The sequence below is a fragment of the Rhinopithecus bieti genome, unplaced genomic scaffold (genome assembly GCF_001698545.2).
Source record: "Rhinopithecus bieti isolate Rb0 unplaced genomic scaffold, ASM169854v2 scaffold_18620, whole genome shotgun sequence".
NCBI classification, from domain to species: Eukaryota; Metazoa; Chordata; class Mammalia; order Primates; family Cercopithecidae; genus Rhinopithecus; species Rhinopithecus bieti.
In genome coordinates, this window is record NW_016809631.1 from 23,889 (window position 1) to 39,217 (window position 15,329).

At 43.5% G+C, this 15,329-nt stretch overlaps 1 protein-coding gene across 1 annotated transcript in view; it reads left to right on the forward strand.

Moving 5' to 3' along the window:
• Positions 1 to 10,063: 10,063 nt before the first annotated feature.
• CCDC6 (coiled-coil domain containing 6) overlaps positions 10,064 to 15,329 on the forward strand; it is a 122,581-nt gene continuing 117,315 nt past the window's right edge. The window contains exon 1 of the mRNA XM_017889911.1: positions 10,064 to 10,997. Within this exon, the coding sequence (XP_017745400.1) occupies positions 10,695 to 10,997 (303 nt within the window). The 5' untranslated portion in view covers positions 10,064 to 10,694. The remainder of the gene's footprint in view (positions 10,998 to 15,329) is intronic.

Sequence of the window (15,329 nt, forward strand, 5' to 3'; positions counted from 1 at the left end):
CGCCAACAAGCTGGCTACTGTCGCACCTCCCAGAAAGCCTCCCAAGTTGGGCTGATGGCCAGGTGCACGCAGGCCACTCATGTAGGAACGGCTGCTGAAGACGCCCGAGGGTCAGAGGTGGACATTCTTGTTTAGGACTCTCTGGGTGCAGGCGGCCCTGATGGACATGGTGGAGGGCAGGAGTGGAGGCAGTGGGCGCCAAACCCAGAGCGACGATGCCCAGAAGGACCCCAGAGAAGCCTGGCTTCTTGTCAAAGTGTGGTATATCTTTTTAGAAAGCCAGGGAAAGATTCTAGGAAATACAACTAAATGGCTAAACTTGTTAATATCAAGGGTTTGAGAACTATGCTGCTTATGGATATCTTTAAATTTTTTTCCTAAAAGGTGCCACATGTGTTAGCTTGTCGCAGTGAACCCCATCTTCCCAATTATCCGGTTGATAAACTTTCAGCAATTTGCTCCATTTCTTCTAAAGCTTGAGTTTTCCTCGTCCTTTAAAATGGGAATAACAATAGTAGCCGCGACCCCAAGTAAGGGGCCCTTGTTGTGAGGATTCAAATTTCATATATACCATGTTGAATGTTTCATATTATATATGTCAAAGCAGCTAAAAGGCATTTAGTTTGGCACCGGGTACGATGGGCCTAATACATATGAAGGGACTATCTCCCTGGGAGCCGTCCTTTGTGGCCCGCCAAAGTTCATTGTCCCACTTTTGGCCATATTGTTTGCGCGTGAATAAAAATGCTTTATCTATAAGGTTGGGTGCAATTTGTAATATGTATATTAGATCAAGCTTGTAATAGTCGTGGCAACATCATCCATGATGCTTTTAAATTTTTCTTTGATTTTTTCAAAGCAGTACAAACTGCATGATCACCTAGCAATAATTGGTGGATTTGTCAATTTTTTATAACCATACTGTTAATTTTATATACTTTATAATATAATTATTATTAAGTTTGAGGCTATATTAACAGGTGTTAAAAACCTTAGAATTCGTTATATGTGTACCTGTTATGTTTTGAATTATTAGATATCAAGCCCCTTTCTTATGTCACAGGTTTTTTTTTTTTTTTTAATTTCTTGAGGAATCTTATTTATTAGGGGCTTCTCTAGGGTTTTTTTTTGGTAAAAGTATTTGCATACTATATTTTTCATTCTTTTACTTTCAAATTTTCCAAGGTTTTGGTTTTAGTGTCTTTTAAGTCTTGTAAAACACATGACTAAATATTTTTTTTCCAATTTAATCATTTCTGTGTTTTAATAGGTAGGTTTTAATAGGTTTAATTACAGTTTGTGCTTCCTGATAAATTTTAGTAATTTCTATAAACTTTCTTTTTTTGTTGTTTTTTGAGATGGGATCTCTCTCTGTCATCGAGTCTGGAGAGCAGTGGCGCAATCTCGGCTCACTGCAATCTCGGCTCACTGCAATCTCGGCTCACTGCAATCTCCACCTCCTGGGTTCAAGCAATTCACCTGCCTCAGCCTCCTGAGTAGCTGAGATTACAGGCACCTGCCACCACACCCAGCTAATTTTTGAATTTTTAGTAGAGACAAGGTTGGCCAGGCTGGTCTGGAACTCCTGACCTCAAGTGATCTGCCCACCTTGGCCTCCCAGAATTCTGGAATTATAGGCATGAGCCTCCATGCCCAGCCAGCAAATATTTTTAACTTTTATTTTGGTTTCAGGGGGTACATGTGCAAGTTTGCTAAATAGGTAAATTCTGTGTTGTGGGGGTTTGGTGCACAGATTTTACCAGTATATGCTTAAATATTGTCAATGCAGTTTTGTTTGTATTTGTTCTATTGCATTCTCATTGTCCCTCCTGAACATGAACATTCACATCTTCTATCAATTCTGGAAAGTTCTCAGATGTTATCACTTTAAATATTGTCGCTCCTTTCTTTCTCTTTGTTCTCTTATTCCTGAATGTCTATTATATGTATGTTGGACCTTCTTGCACTATCCTCTGAGTCTCTCATCTGCTCTTATATTTTCCATCTCTGTAAGTCTTTGTGCTACATTCTAATTTCCTCATATCTAACTTCAATTTTGCTAATTCTCTCTTCAGCTAATTTGCTGATTAATTTACCCCTCAAGGGGTTAAAATTTTAATCACGTGATAAAATTAAAAACTCCCTAACTAGCAGCTGCTAGCTAGATCATGATATTCCTAACTTAAATAAAACAATGCTAACAGAATAGAAAATGTCTATATAAGGATACTTCATGGCAATGGTTAGAGCAAAACAGAAAAGACACTTTGCAACTACAAAAATGACTAAATTTCTCACTCTTGACTAACATAAGTGACTACTGCTCTTTTACCAGTGATAACTCTGGCCCTCCTTTAATACTCCTGATACTTATCAAGTTATTAAATCACCAAATTTCCTCCATTTCTTGACAATGTCTGATCCAGAACTGACCCTGCTTTTTTTTTTTTTTTTTTTTTTTTAGATGGAGTTTCGCTCTTGTCATCCAAGCTGGAGTGCAATGGCACGAACTCAGCTCACTGCAACCTCTGCCTCCAAGGTTCGAGCAATTCTCCTGCCTCAGCCTCCTGAGTAGCTGTGATTACAGGGGCCACCACCATGCCTAGCTAATTTTTGTATTTTTAGTAGAGACGGGTTTCACCATGTTTGTCAGGATGGTCTGAAACTCCTGACCTTGTGATCTGCCTGCCTCAGCCTCCCAAAGTGCTGGAATTACAGGCATGAGCTGCTGCTCCTGGCTAACTCCTGCTTTCTTAACTCCTGCTTACAAATAGCCAGTTCAAGTGCAAATCCCCATCGCACAATTCCTCTGGTGTGTTTTCTTTTTTGCTGCAGGAAACAAAGCTAGCTTTTACAAATAGCTTCAAAGTGGGTTTTAATATACTATATTTTTAACTTCTAGGTGTTCTATTTGGTTTGTTTGTAATCTGACTGTTTTGTTTTTAATTTTGTCTGTGTTTTCTTTTCTGTATTTTCTACTCCTTTTATAGCTCTAGTTATTTTAAACATACTTAATTTTCCCAATCCAGGTCTATACAACACTTGTGTTGATTGAAGTTGTGGGACATAATTCTACTATTTACTATTTGCTAGTTTTTGTTCAAAAATGGATTATTTCTGTGTGTTTTCAATTTTCCATTGTAATCCCATTTTGTTTTGAAACTATGTCCTTCCTTAGTGAATTTGTGTTTGCCTCTGCTAGGTGTACCAGGTATAGTACCATTCCAGCACTAACTATTTTAAAGTCTGTTTATTTTTTCAGTAATATTTTACATAGAATGCAATTCACTCTTTATGTATGAGGAGATTTGACAAATATGTACATTTGTGTAACCATCCCCACAGTCAAGATACTGAAAATTTCTGGCCAGGTGCAGTGGCTCACACCTGTAATCCCAGCACTTTCAGAGACTGAGGTGGGCAGATCATGAGGTCAAGAGATCAAGACAATCCTGGCCAACATGGTGAAACCCCGTCTCTACTAAAAGTACAAAAATTAGCTGGATGTGGTGGTGCACACCTGTAGTCCCAGCTACTCAGGAGGCTGAGGCAGGAGAATCACTTGAACCCAGGAGGCGGAGGTTCCAGTGAGCTGAGATTATGCCACTGCACTCCAGCCTGATGACAGAGCAAGACTCCATCTCAAAAAAAAAAAGATGTTGAACATTTCTGTCACCCAGAGTTTCCATTTCAGGTCAACCTTCAAAATAAGATGACATCTTGGAGAATTCTGGACCATGTAGGTAGTACGAAGTATGTATGTGAACCCTCTAACTTAATCAGGCTTAGGTCTGGCTTATAATTTTAAAGAGACATTTTTAAAAAAAGAAACAAAACTCTGAATTCTGTTTAAGGCGAACAAGCTTCATTGTTTTCTACCTGTTTGTTGGTATGGAGATTTTTCCCTCTAGTTCAGCCTTTTGGTGTGGGTGTAGCTTTTTGATGGTTCCAGCATTCCGTGTATGTCTTAGTTAAATCTTCTTTTCTTGTATGTCCCCAAGGCCTCAAGTTCTCCACTTGATGGACATTAAACTAAAACTCCATGTTTAATAAAACCCACAATGCTGTTACCCAAGTTTTTTTTTTTTTTTTTTTAAGATGGAGTGGCGCGATCTCGGCTCACTGCAGCTTTCGCCTCCTGGGTTCAAGCAATTCTCCTGCCTCAGCCTCCCGAGTAGCTAGAACTACAGGCGCATGCTACCACACCCGGCTAATTTTTGTATTTTTAGTAGAGACGGGATTTTGCCATATTGGTCAGGTTGGTCTCGAACTCCTGATCTCAGGTGCTCCACCCACCTCGGCCTCCCAAAGTGCTGAGATTACAGGCATGAGCCACCGTGCCCGACCCTGTTGCCCAAGTTTTAGCTGCTAGGTTTACATCTTTGGTTTTTGGTTATCTCTTCCCCTTTTTTCATACATACATTTTAATGACATATAATGTATATACAGAAAGGTACACCGATCGTAAGTATAGAGCTCAACATCTTTTCATGAGTGAACATTCCTATGCGACAAGAACTCAGCTAAAGAAAAAGAACATTACTAGAAACCTGTTAGGATTCTTCCAATCACTCCCTTCTTCCAACAAGAATCATTATTCAGACATCTATCACCATAGATGAACTTTGCCTATTTTTGAACTGCATATAAATGCAATTATACAACATTATACTCTTTTGTGTCTGGCTTCCTTTGCTTATAATTATGTTTGTAAGACTCATTCATTTTGTTTCATGTAGCCACAGTTTGTTCATTCTCATTACTGTTATTATTCCATTGAACAAACGCAACAGGATTTATATTATAGGTGGACATTTGGGTTGTTTAATTTTCCTCTTTGCTACTAGAGCCTGGGATTTCTCTTTACTTTCTTTGAGCTCTGCTGTCTATTGAATAGGATTAAGTCAGCATTTCCTGGTCAGCAATTCTAGATGTTCTGTGTCAGGGAAAGTTTTAGATATCACTGACTGCCAAAGCTCCAGACACATAAATCATATGTGTTTGTTTTGTTTTGTTTTGTTTTTTTGAGACCGAGTTTTACTCTTGTTGCCTAGGCTGGAGTACAGGGGTGCAATCTCAGCTCACTGCAACCTCCACCTCCTGGGTTCAAGCGATTGTCCTGCCTCAGCCTCCCGAGTAGCTGGGATTACAGGTGTGCACCACTATGCCCGGCTAATTTTGTATTTTTAGTGGAGATGGGGTTTCCCATGTTGGTCAGGCTGGTCTCAAACTCCTGACCTCAAGTGATCCGCCTGCCTCAGACTCCCAAAGTGCTGAGATTACAGGTGTGAGCCACTACCCCGAGTCTGATATTCTTACTTCTCAAATGATTTACTTTAGCTGATGACTTATTTCTTTAGACTGTCATCTGTATTTGATTCCTGTGAACCAATAATGAGTGAATAAAAAGCCAAAATTTGCAAATGGGATCTAATTAAACTTAAAAGAGCTTCTGCAGCAGCAAAGAAGAAACTACGCATCAGAGTGAACAGGCAACCTACAGAAGTGGGAGAAAATTTTTTCAATCTATCATCGACAAAGGGCTAATATCCAGAAACGCATCAAATAACTCAAACAAATTACAAAGAAAAACAAACCATCAAAAAGTGGCCAAAGGATATGAACGAGCATTTCTCAAAAGAAGACCATTCATACAGGTCAAGGCAGAAAACAATGGAATAAAAAAATGGCTCATCATCACTCCGGCCATCAGCAGAAATGCAAATCAAACCACAAATAAGATACCATCATCACACCAGTTACGAAATGGCATCATCTAAAAGTCCGCGGAAACAACAGGTGGTGGAGAGGATGGTGGAGAAATAGGAACGAGCTGTTTAAACACTGCTTGGTGTGGGATGTAAACTAGTTCAACCCATTATGGAAAACAGTATGCGCGAATCGCTCAAGGATCTAGAACTAGATGTAGCCTATATGACGCAGCCATCCCACTACTGGGTATGATAGCGGGGCCAAAGGATTATAAATGCATGGCTGCTATAAAAGACAGCATGCACACGTATGTTTATTGGCGGCAGTATTCACAAATAGCCAAGACGTGGAATCAACCCCAAATGTCCATCGGGGTAGCTGTGACAGACTGGATTAAGAAAATGTGGGCACTATATAACAGCGGAAATATTATGCAGCCCATAAAAAAGGAGAATTTGCATCCTTTGTAGGGACATGGATGCAGCTGGAAAGCCATCATTCTTAGCAAATATCACAAGAAGTCAGAAAACCAAACCCACGGCATGTTCTCACTCATAGTGGGGGAACTGAACAATTGAGATCACTTGGACTCCAGGAAGGGGAAACATCACACATTGGGGCCTTCATCGGGGAGGGGGGAGGGAGGGGGGAGGGATGGCATGGAGTTATACCTGATATAAATGAGGCGAATGATGGGTGCTGGACAAGTTGGATGGGTGGGCAGGCCACACCAACATGGCAGCAAGTATATCATATGATAACAAACCTGCACGTTATGCACATGTACCCTAGAACTTAAATATAATAATTAAAAAAAGAGGGACAAAAAAAAAACAGGAGCACAGGGATGAGATATGTAATTAATTTTGTAGTCATGATCTCTTGCCGAGTTGAGATGCTGCATGTGCAAGGCTAGTTTAATGTTAACAAGTGTAAAATATTGAAAAAGCATGTTGTAGAGATAGAGTGGCTGGGCCGGGCATGGTGGCTCATGTCTGTAATCCCCCCATTTTGGTAGGCTGAGGTGGATGGACCACCTGAGGTCAGGAGTTCAAGACCAGCCTGGACAACATGGTGAAACCTGGTCTCTACTAAAAATACAAAAAACTAGCCAGGTGTGGTGGCTGGCACCTGTAGTCCCAGCTACTCTGGAGGCTGAGGCAGGAGAATTGCTTGAACCCGGGAGGCGGAGGTTGCAGTGAGCAGAGATTGTGCCACTGCATTCCAGCCTGGGCGATAGAACGAAACTCGGTCTCCAAAAAGAAAAAAAAAAAAAAAGAAATAGAGTGGCTAAAGACAGCAATAGTATAAAGTGTGGATATGGTTTTTTGGGCCCAGGATCTCTTGTCTAACTGACACTGAGAAGATGAAATGAGAAGCAAATTCTCTTGATGACTCAGTGGTATCTAATCAATGTGTAACCACTCCAAAATACTACTAGCTCAGTGGTTTCAAACTGGAGGCAATTTTGCAGCCCAGGGGATATTTGGCAATGTCTGAAGACATTTTTGGCTGGCATACTACTGGAATCTACTAGGTAGAGGCTAGGGATGCTGCTATACATCCTACAATGCACAGGACAGCTCCCTACACCAAAAAATTACCCAGTCTCAAATGTCAGTGTTCAGAAATGCCTTGCTAGACCTAGACAAAAATTCTAAATCAAAGGTGTAATTAAATAAATAAACAATCAACTAATTTTCAAGAAATGATAGCCCTAGGCTGGGCACAGTGGCTCTGGCCTGTCATCCCAACACTTTGGGATGTCCAAGGCAGGAGGATCACTTGAGGCCAGGAGTTTAAGGCCAGGAATTCAAGATGAGACTGGTCAACAGAGAGAAACCTAGTCTCTTAAAAAAAAAAAAAAAAAAAAAAAAAGAAGGAGAAATGATAGTGCTACATGGACACATTCTTCTATATTTCTATCCAAATTCGGACACTTTGTGACATCCAGCTCATACTTGGCACACCCTAATTCTTTTCAAAACTGTAATGGTGAGTCCTGCAACAACTAAATCCATTTAGAATTTGAATAAAATTACTCAGATCTGACATTAATGTAACTGGATATGTACAACAATTTGTTTGTAGATATTAAAAATTAACAAAATTGCTCTATGATTTATGCCATTATTATTTTATCTTGTTGGTGAAAACAATAAAGTTCCAAGGCCATAGAGTAAGTCATTTGCAAAATGGCATTAGACAAAGAAAATCTTGATGTTGTGCCTTGCAGTTAGGCTACAAGGCATTCTTTTCCTTTGTTCATGTGTTTTTGCAGCTTAAATTTAGGACAAAGCTAAATTTCATTATTTCTCCAAAGGAGGTGATTACCTAAATCTGTCCCTTCTTCCTCCAGGCAGCACATACTACTATTTTTTCTTCTGATTCATTTCCCCTAGAAAGCTGAGAAGGAGTTTTATAATGATATTATTGGTTTTGTAACTGGTGTTTCCATTGTAATGCTATTACGGAACCAGTGTTGTGATAAATGATCTGTGTATAAGGGAAATCACTTTTACAAGACGTAGAAAATTAGACACGCTTCTGCTTTGCAATAACAATAAAAATCACGGTGAAAAAATATTCTCCAGTTTATTCCCATCTGTACCAGCAGGGAAGCTTTAGAAGATGGGTTCTCCCTAAAGTCTTCTAAACACGATTACTACCTACAAGTACCATGTCAAAATGCAAATTTCCTCCAAATCCTATTGAAGGCCACTACGTTCTTAGGCTTAGCATGACGTGGGCCCTTTAAGAAAACCAGGCTATTCAAACTCCACCCCTCTGCTGACTTGAAGCGGTGTGAGTCCGCCTTTCCAAGGCGGTTAGTTTTGTGGTGACGCTAAGAGAGAGTTAATTTGCCCCCTGCTCTGCCTGGAAGGAATGTTCCTGTTGCAATAAGCTCAAAAAGTGGAAGCTTTAAGATACTATGGAATAGGGAACAATAGAAACTTGTGAGGTATGGCAGCCAGCCCCACTCTTAAGATTCGATCACAGTGCTGAATAAAGTGGAAAGAATGTTGTTAAATCTGTTTCCCCCTGTGGTGCTTCTCCCTGCTAGCTTTACTCTTCCATTTCACTCCTCAAGTGAGCTTTCCAGCATCTGTTTCCAACTTAACTAGCTGATTGTCTAATGTACTAGATCCCAAAAAAGTGAGAGAACTAAGTTTCAGTGCAAAGTAAACTGGATCACTTGTAACAGAATGATTTAGATTGCCTATATGTTTCTCAAGAGCAAAGTCAAGCATTTCCCCCCTCCTGCTACACAAACAGTGACAGAGTTCGGAAGCCCTCTAGCACAAAGCTAAACTACCTGGGAGAAATGGGGGTTTAGTTGCTGTTGGCATTTAAGCTGTTTGCTGAAAGCAGCCATCTTGGTGAAAGATGATGTCATTTGGAACACTTGGTGTTTTCGAGTTTATTCTGAGGTGCCAGTTTCCAAGAGCCATCGAATCACCGTTTAATCATGAGATCAAATTTAAGTTTAAAGATAACGAGGGAGTGGGAATAAGAATCATTCTTCCTTCTTCCTAACGCTTTAGAAATCTTTCAGAAAGTTCAACGCAACAGAAAACAAAATTACACTTTTTTTTTTCTATTTTCTGTTTCCATGTGTTTGTTCTAATGTTAACTAAGCATGGGTAATAAAACTGGTCTGGTCAGTTTCACTTTCCAATTTTTATACATAAGTGAAAGCTGTTTTGTGTCAACAGGGCAAAGTGTTTAGAATCCTCTCACCTGCTGAGCCAATTGCCTGCAAGCCTTTGGGAAGAGGGAGGGGAATAAAAGTTTTGATTTTTAATTTCTTAAACTGCAAAGCTAGAACCCTGAATTAGACCGCATTATAGTAATTACTGTTTTATTTTTACATGCTAAAGTTTTCTAGGAGATAGCAAACAAGGGTGATGTTGTACTCCCACTCAATCATTACTGTTTGTATAGCATAATGTTATGTCCGCAGTTACTTTGGAAAATTGGCACTTAAAGAGGTGTTTCAATCTTCTTCTAAAAGTGTTTCGCTTTCCTTTTTTTTTTCTTCATTAGATAAATGTCACTATCTTAATCCTACTGCGTGACACGTGCTGAAAACGTTTGCAAAATGCAGAGAAAAAGAAAAAAAAACAGTTGCACCTTGTTTAAACAATTGAGCGCAATGTGATTTATGAGGTTATTAAAGGGGGTGTGTGTGTCTCTCCTGCAAATTCTTTCCTAACAAGGTTAACCTGCGGCTGCTGTTGTTTCATCCTCTTCGGCCTCTTGTAGAGGAACTTTGTTCTCTTAGATTTATCCAAGCCTTCCCAGTCAAAAACACCTTGCTTTTGAGAATATAAAACTGCGTGTATGTGTGAAACAGATAGAGGGAGACACACGAACGCACAGTCGGCGGAAGATGGGGCCACAACACGGTAGAGGATGGGCGCCAGAGCCCGGCTGACCTTTCCACGTGTCCCCGGCACCTGCGAGGCTGGTGGGGCATCAGGTTTCTTTTTTCTTGGGGCGGGCGCGAGCCCGGAAGAGGCTGGGCGGCCGCGGGCTTAGATCAGGGGGCTCGTAGGCCCTCCCTTGGAACACGTGTGGCTGGCGAGCTGGTGGTGCGGGGGCAGTCCTTGGCTTTCCCGCACCCGCAGTGCCTGCGCGTTCCCAGCCCGCCCGTGGTCACCAGGCGGCGGCGGGCGGGTCCCCGAGCTTTCAGCCAGCTCTGTTGGGCGGCCTAGCGAGCGCGCCCGGCCCGGCTGGAGCAAGCCCCAGTGCAATACTGCCCAAGCCCGGGCGGGGTCTCTGTTCTCTGGCAGAGGAGGTCCCTTGGCAGCGGGAAGCGCCCTCTCTTTCTCTCGCCGCCGCTCCGAGTCTGCGCCCTGGTGCCAGGCGCTCAGCTCGGCGCTCCCCTGTGCTCGCCCGGCGCCCACTCATTCGCAGCCCGGCCTTCGCCGCCGCCGCCTCCCTGCTGCTCCTCCTCCTTTCCCCAGCCCGCCGCGGCCATGGCGGACAGCGCCAGCGAGAGCGACACGGACGGGGCGGGGGGCAACAGCAGCAGCTCGGCCGCCATGCAGTCGTCCTGCTCGTCTACCTCGGGCGGCGGCGGTGGCGGCGGGGGAGGCGGCGGCGGTGGAAAGTCGGGGGGCATTGTCATCTCGCCGTTCCGCCTGGAGGAGCTCACCAACCGCCTGGCCTCGCTGCAGCAAGAGAACAAGGTGCTGAAGATAGAGCTGGAGACCTACAAACTGAAGTGCAAGGCACTGCAGGAGGAGAACCGCGACCTGCGCAAAGCCAGCGTGACCATCGTGAGTGCCCCCCGGGGGCGCGCCGCAGCGCCAACCTCCGCCCGGCCCGGGAGGGGCTGCACCCGAATCCAGGCAACCCCCAGTCTTCCCCAGATTCCCGGGGACCCTCTGAGACCACACTCCCTGCGGAGACCTGCTGGCCTCCGGGAGGAGAGGGAGGTGTCCTTTCGGGGCCACGCGGGTCTGTCCTCCTCGGGGGGCTGAGGACCCTTGCGCGGTGCGGGGGAAGGCTACTGTGGCAACCATTCATGGTCCCTTTTGGCCTCTGGACAGGAGGCCCCTCCGGGGCTGGGCTGGAGGCTGGCGGCGTGGCTGGGGGGCGGGGTAGGACTTTTTTCAGCCCTAGCATGCTTGAGGGGTGCGTCCAGAATCTGGGGAACCCCAGTCCGGGGGAGAGAGAGGGAGCTGGGATCTCTTACTGGGGCCTGGCCCGGAGTGTGGGGGTTCGCAGCTGGGCTGGGTACTAAGCTGGCATCTGTACGGCACTAGCTGGATCGCTCGGGTACGGGGCGGGAGAGAGTGGCCGGGAATCCGGGAAGTGGAGTTTTCTGGCCAGGATCGAGAGGGAAGGGCGGGTACCACGCTAATGCTCCCACCTCCATTGGAAGCTCTTTGCCTTGGGGTGGGAGGGTGGACGGTTTACTGCGAGGAGAGTGCAGCATTCAGGCCTGGACAGGGCTGGGGCCGAAACCAGGGGAAGGGTAGCGACTTTGATTCCCTGGCTGAGCCAGAGGTACTTGTGTTTGCTTCATTCGTAGAGTGGTTAGGAGTATCTTGCTTCTGAGTCTAGATACTGGAGAACAGGCCATCAGTTCTGTGTCTACCTGGTCCCTGGAGGCTGCCTAGAAAAGGGTAAGCTTGGGTCTGTAGGTCTTTCCTGGTGTGGCAGGCGTTTAGAAAGGCCCGTATAGCAGTGATGAGGCGAAACATAACTAGAAAAAGTACACTGTGTACTCTCACCTATCATCCCTGCCAGCTCACCACATCATTAACATGCAGGATCCCCACACAGACAACTGTATTCAAAGCAGAAGTTTCCCAGCCAGGAGCAGAGAAGAAAATGTCAAGAAATCAAGGGGGATAAATTGCCATAGCTGCTGCAAAATAGCGGATTAGGCTGAACTTTGAAATGAAGAAAAAGGGATGACTTTGGGGATGGAGGGTCACACCTTGGAAATGGGGCAAGTTTAGGATGCCCCTTGTGCCAGGAAATAGCCTTCGGTGGAGGAGCCTGTGTATATATGTGCGCGAGTGTGTATACCCCCAGTGCTGGCTCATACATGAGAACTAGATGGCATTCTTAATTCGTGTAGAAAGCAAGTTGCAAGTTAAGTGTGATCAGTAAGAAACTTTTCATGCTCAAATCCAATTTAGGAGAATGGAGTTGGAGCAACTTGTATGTGAGATGGTCAAGTTCTTGAAGTGCCCTTTTGGTAGGAAGGGGGGTGGGGGCGGGGAGTTTGCAGAGGCAGCCACTTCCAAGTGTCCTATGCAGCTTTCTTGGCTGACAGAGATGTCTTTGCTGAGTGGGGGTTAAGAAGAGAGGGAAGTTGGTGGAGGCAGTTTATTTAAGATTTGAGTAAAAAAAAAAAAAAAGATTTGAGTCAGTCAATGAGAGGGTTAGTCTCTTGGAGGTTGTGAACCATGGAAAGTAGTAAAACTTGCATGAAGTGAAATAGCCTTTTGCATGCAATGGGCAATTCAGGCTGGTTTTGTTTGGGAGGGAGGAATGAGGGATGCAGAGACTATGAAAGGGTTATCTGTTTGACACTTCGACCGCACTATAAGTAGGTTTGTAAACTGTTCTTACACATGTTGGCTTTGCAGGAACAAATGTGTTCATTCCCAGTGTTTAAAATCACAGGCCTTCTGAGTACTTAGCTCGAAAAGTCTGTAAGGTGGTGGCTTTTTTTCTTAGCACTTACCCTTAACTAAAACTGACATCCAGCCGAATATACTTTGTGAAATGTCGTGTGGTGTTAATGAGTAAAGTTAAAATTGTTTTAGATGACACTGCACAAGTAGCAGAAGCCTCTCAGTTCTTCTTTAATCTCTGACTAATATATTCAGGGAGACAAATAAAAAAAGTGCTTGTGGTTCGCCTGGTTTCCTAATACTTGGCAGTTGTTACCGAGGAGCTGAATGATAAATGCAGAAAATAGATTCCTTCAAGATTTTGCAGGTGTTAACCTACCTAGGATCCAGATTCTGTGGGGGTGCGTTTTACCTCTCAGGTATGTAATGTGGGAGGAGAAATGTATGTGACTCCATGAAATGGGTCTGTGAATACAGAGAGTCCATTGAACTACACTTTAGTAGTTTGTATCAGGGTTAAGCTGTACAATCCCTGACATTGCTCACTTAAGCATTACCCTTGCTAGTGGCAGTCAAGGAAGTTTCTGATAATTAAGTGAAGACCTTGTTAGATTTTTCAGTGTTGTAGTTAATTTGAAGGGAAGATGGTACCATAATTCTGGTAATTGCCTTTCTGGCTCTTTTTAGTTCTAATTGTGATATTGACGTTCATGTTCTTGAGCACTAAAGGTGATTGTGGCCTTCTTTTTCCTTGAGCATGTTCAGGAAGGCACATTGCCTTTTGTCACTCCCTGGGGAAGAGACGGTCTCCCCTGCCGCCACTTGTTTTTTAATAGACTTTACTTTTTAGAGCACTTTTATCTTCAGAGTAACACTGAACATAAAGTACAGAAATTTCCCACATAACCCTTGCCTTCACACAGGCACGACCTCCTCCACCATCAACGTCTTACATCATAGTGGTCCATTGTTATAGTCAGTGAACCTACATTGATACATCATTATCACCCAAAGTCTAGAGTTTACTTGGTCTTGTATATTCTATGAGTTTAGACAAATGTATAATGACATATGTCCACCATTATAGTATTACGCAGTTTTTCTGCCGTGGAAGTCTTCCACGCTCTGTTCATCTTTCCCTCCCTGCTAACTCCTGGCAACCACTGTCTTTTTCCTCTCTCCTTAGTTTTGCCTTTCCCAGAATGTCATGTAATTGGAATCATACAGTATGCAGCCTTTTCACTTAGTAAATGCATTTAAGTTTCCTCCATGTTCCCCAACTCCTATGTCTTGGTTTCTGTTCAGGGTTAAATAGTATTTCATTGTTTGGATGGATCATAATTTATCCATTCACCTCCTGAAGGGCATCTTGGTTGTTTCCACCTTTTGGCAATTATGAATAAAGCTGCTGGAAATATTCATGTGCAGGGTTTTGTCTGGAAAGATATCAGTTCATTTGTTTAAATACCAAAGAGCATGATCGCTGAATTATATGGTAAAAGTATGTTTAGTTTTATAAGAAATTGCCAAACTGTCTTCCAAAGTAGCTGCACTGTTTTTCATTCCCACCAACAACGAGTAAGAGTTGCTTTTGCGGGGCCGGGCGTGGTGTCTTACACCTGTAATCCCAGCACTTTGGGGAGACCGAGGCAGGCGGATCACCTGAGGTCAAGAGTTCGAGACAAGCCTGGCCAACATGGTGAAACCCCATCTCTACTAAAAAAAAAAGTGCAGGAAAATTAGCTGGGGGTGGTGGTGCATGCCTGTAATCCAAACTACCTGGAGACTGAGACAGGAGAATTGCTTGAACCCAGGAGGCAGAGGTTGCAGTGAGCCAACATCACGCCACTGCACTCCAGCCTGGGCGACAGCCAGACAACGTCTCAAAAAAAAAAAAAAAAAAGAGTTGCTGTTGCTCACCAACATTTGCTGTTGTCAGTGTTCTGGATTTTGACCATTCCAATAGGTGTATAGTAATATCTCTGTTATGCCCTTTTTAAAGCCAAGTCCAAAGGCTAATAGAAGCTCTTAACCAATGGTCTCTTCTGGTATGTAAGTGGCTATTCTGGTCAAACTACCCATTTAATGAAGGACTAGTTTCATGGGCCTGTGTTCTCAGTATCTGTACAACAGCAGTAAACATCATCTGTGGGAGAGAATCAACTGTAAGAAGTCTTTCAGTCGTGTCCACAAGTGCCTGGTGCACCTGTGAGTTATAGCCTGCCCTAGGCCGTTTTATCTGGGGCTTAAAAGTGGAATAGAATATTTTGAGTGAGTATTCAATTTTTCCTATTAAGTCAGCAGGGGAATCAGGCTCCTGATTATGGATCACAATTTTTTTTTTTTTTTTTTTTTGGAGTGGAGGAAATAAACAAATGCATAGTCACCTTTTTGAGTAGCTTTTGTATGTTAGGCCAGATCTGTTGGTTTGTCCTATGAGTGAGAATGTGATTGTGAATTATATGATTCAGTGTAGTGAGGGTTATCGTGGGGTGGTGGTCTTAGGGGTGGTGGTCT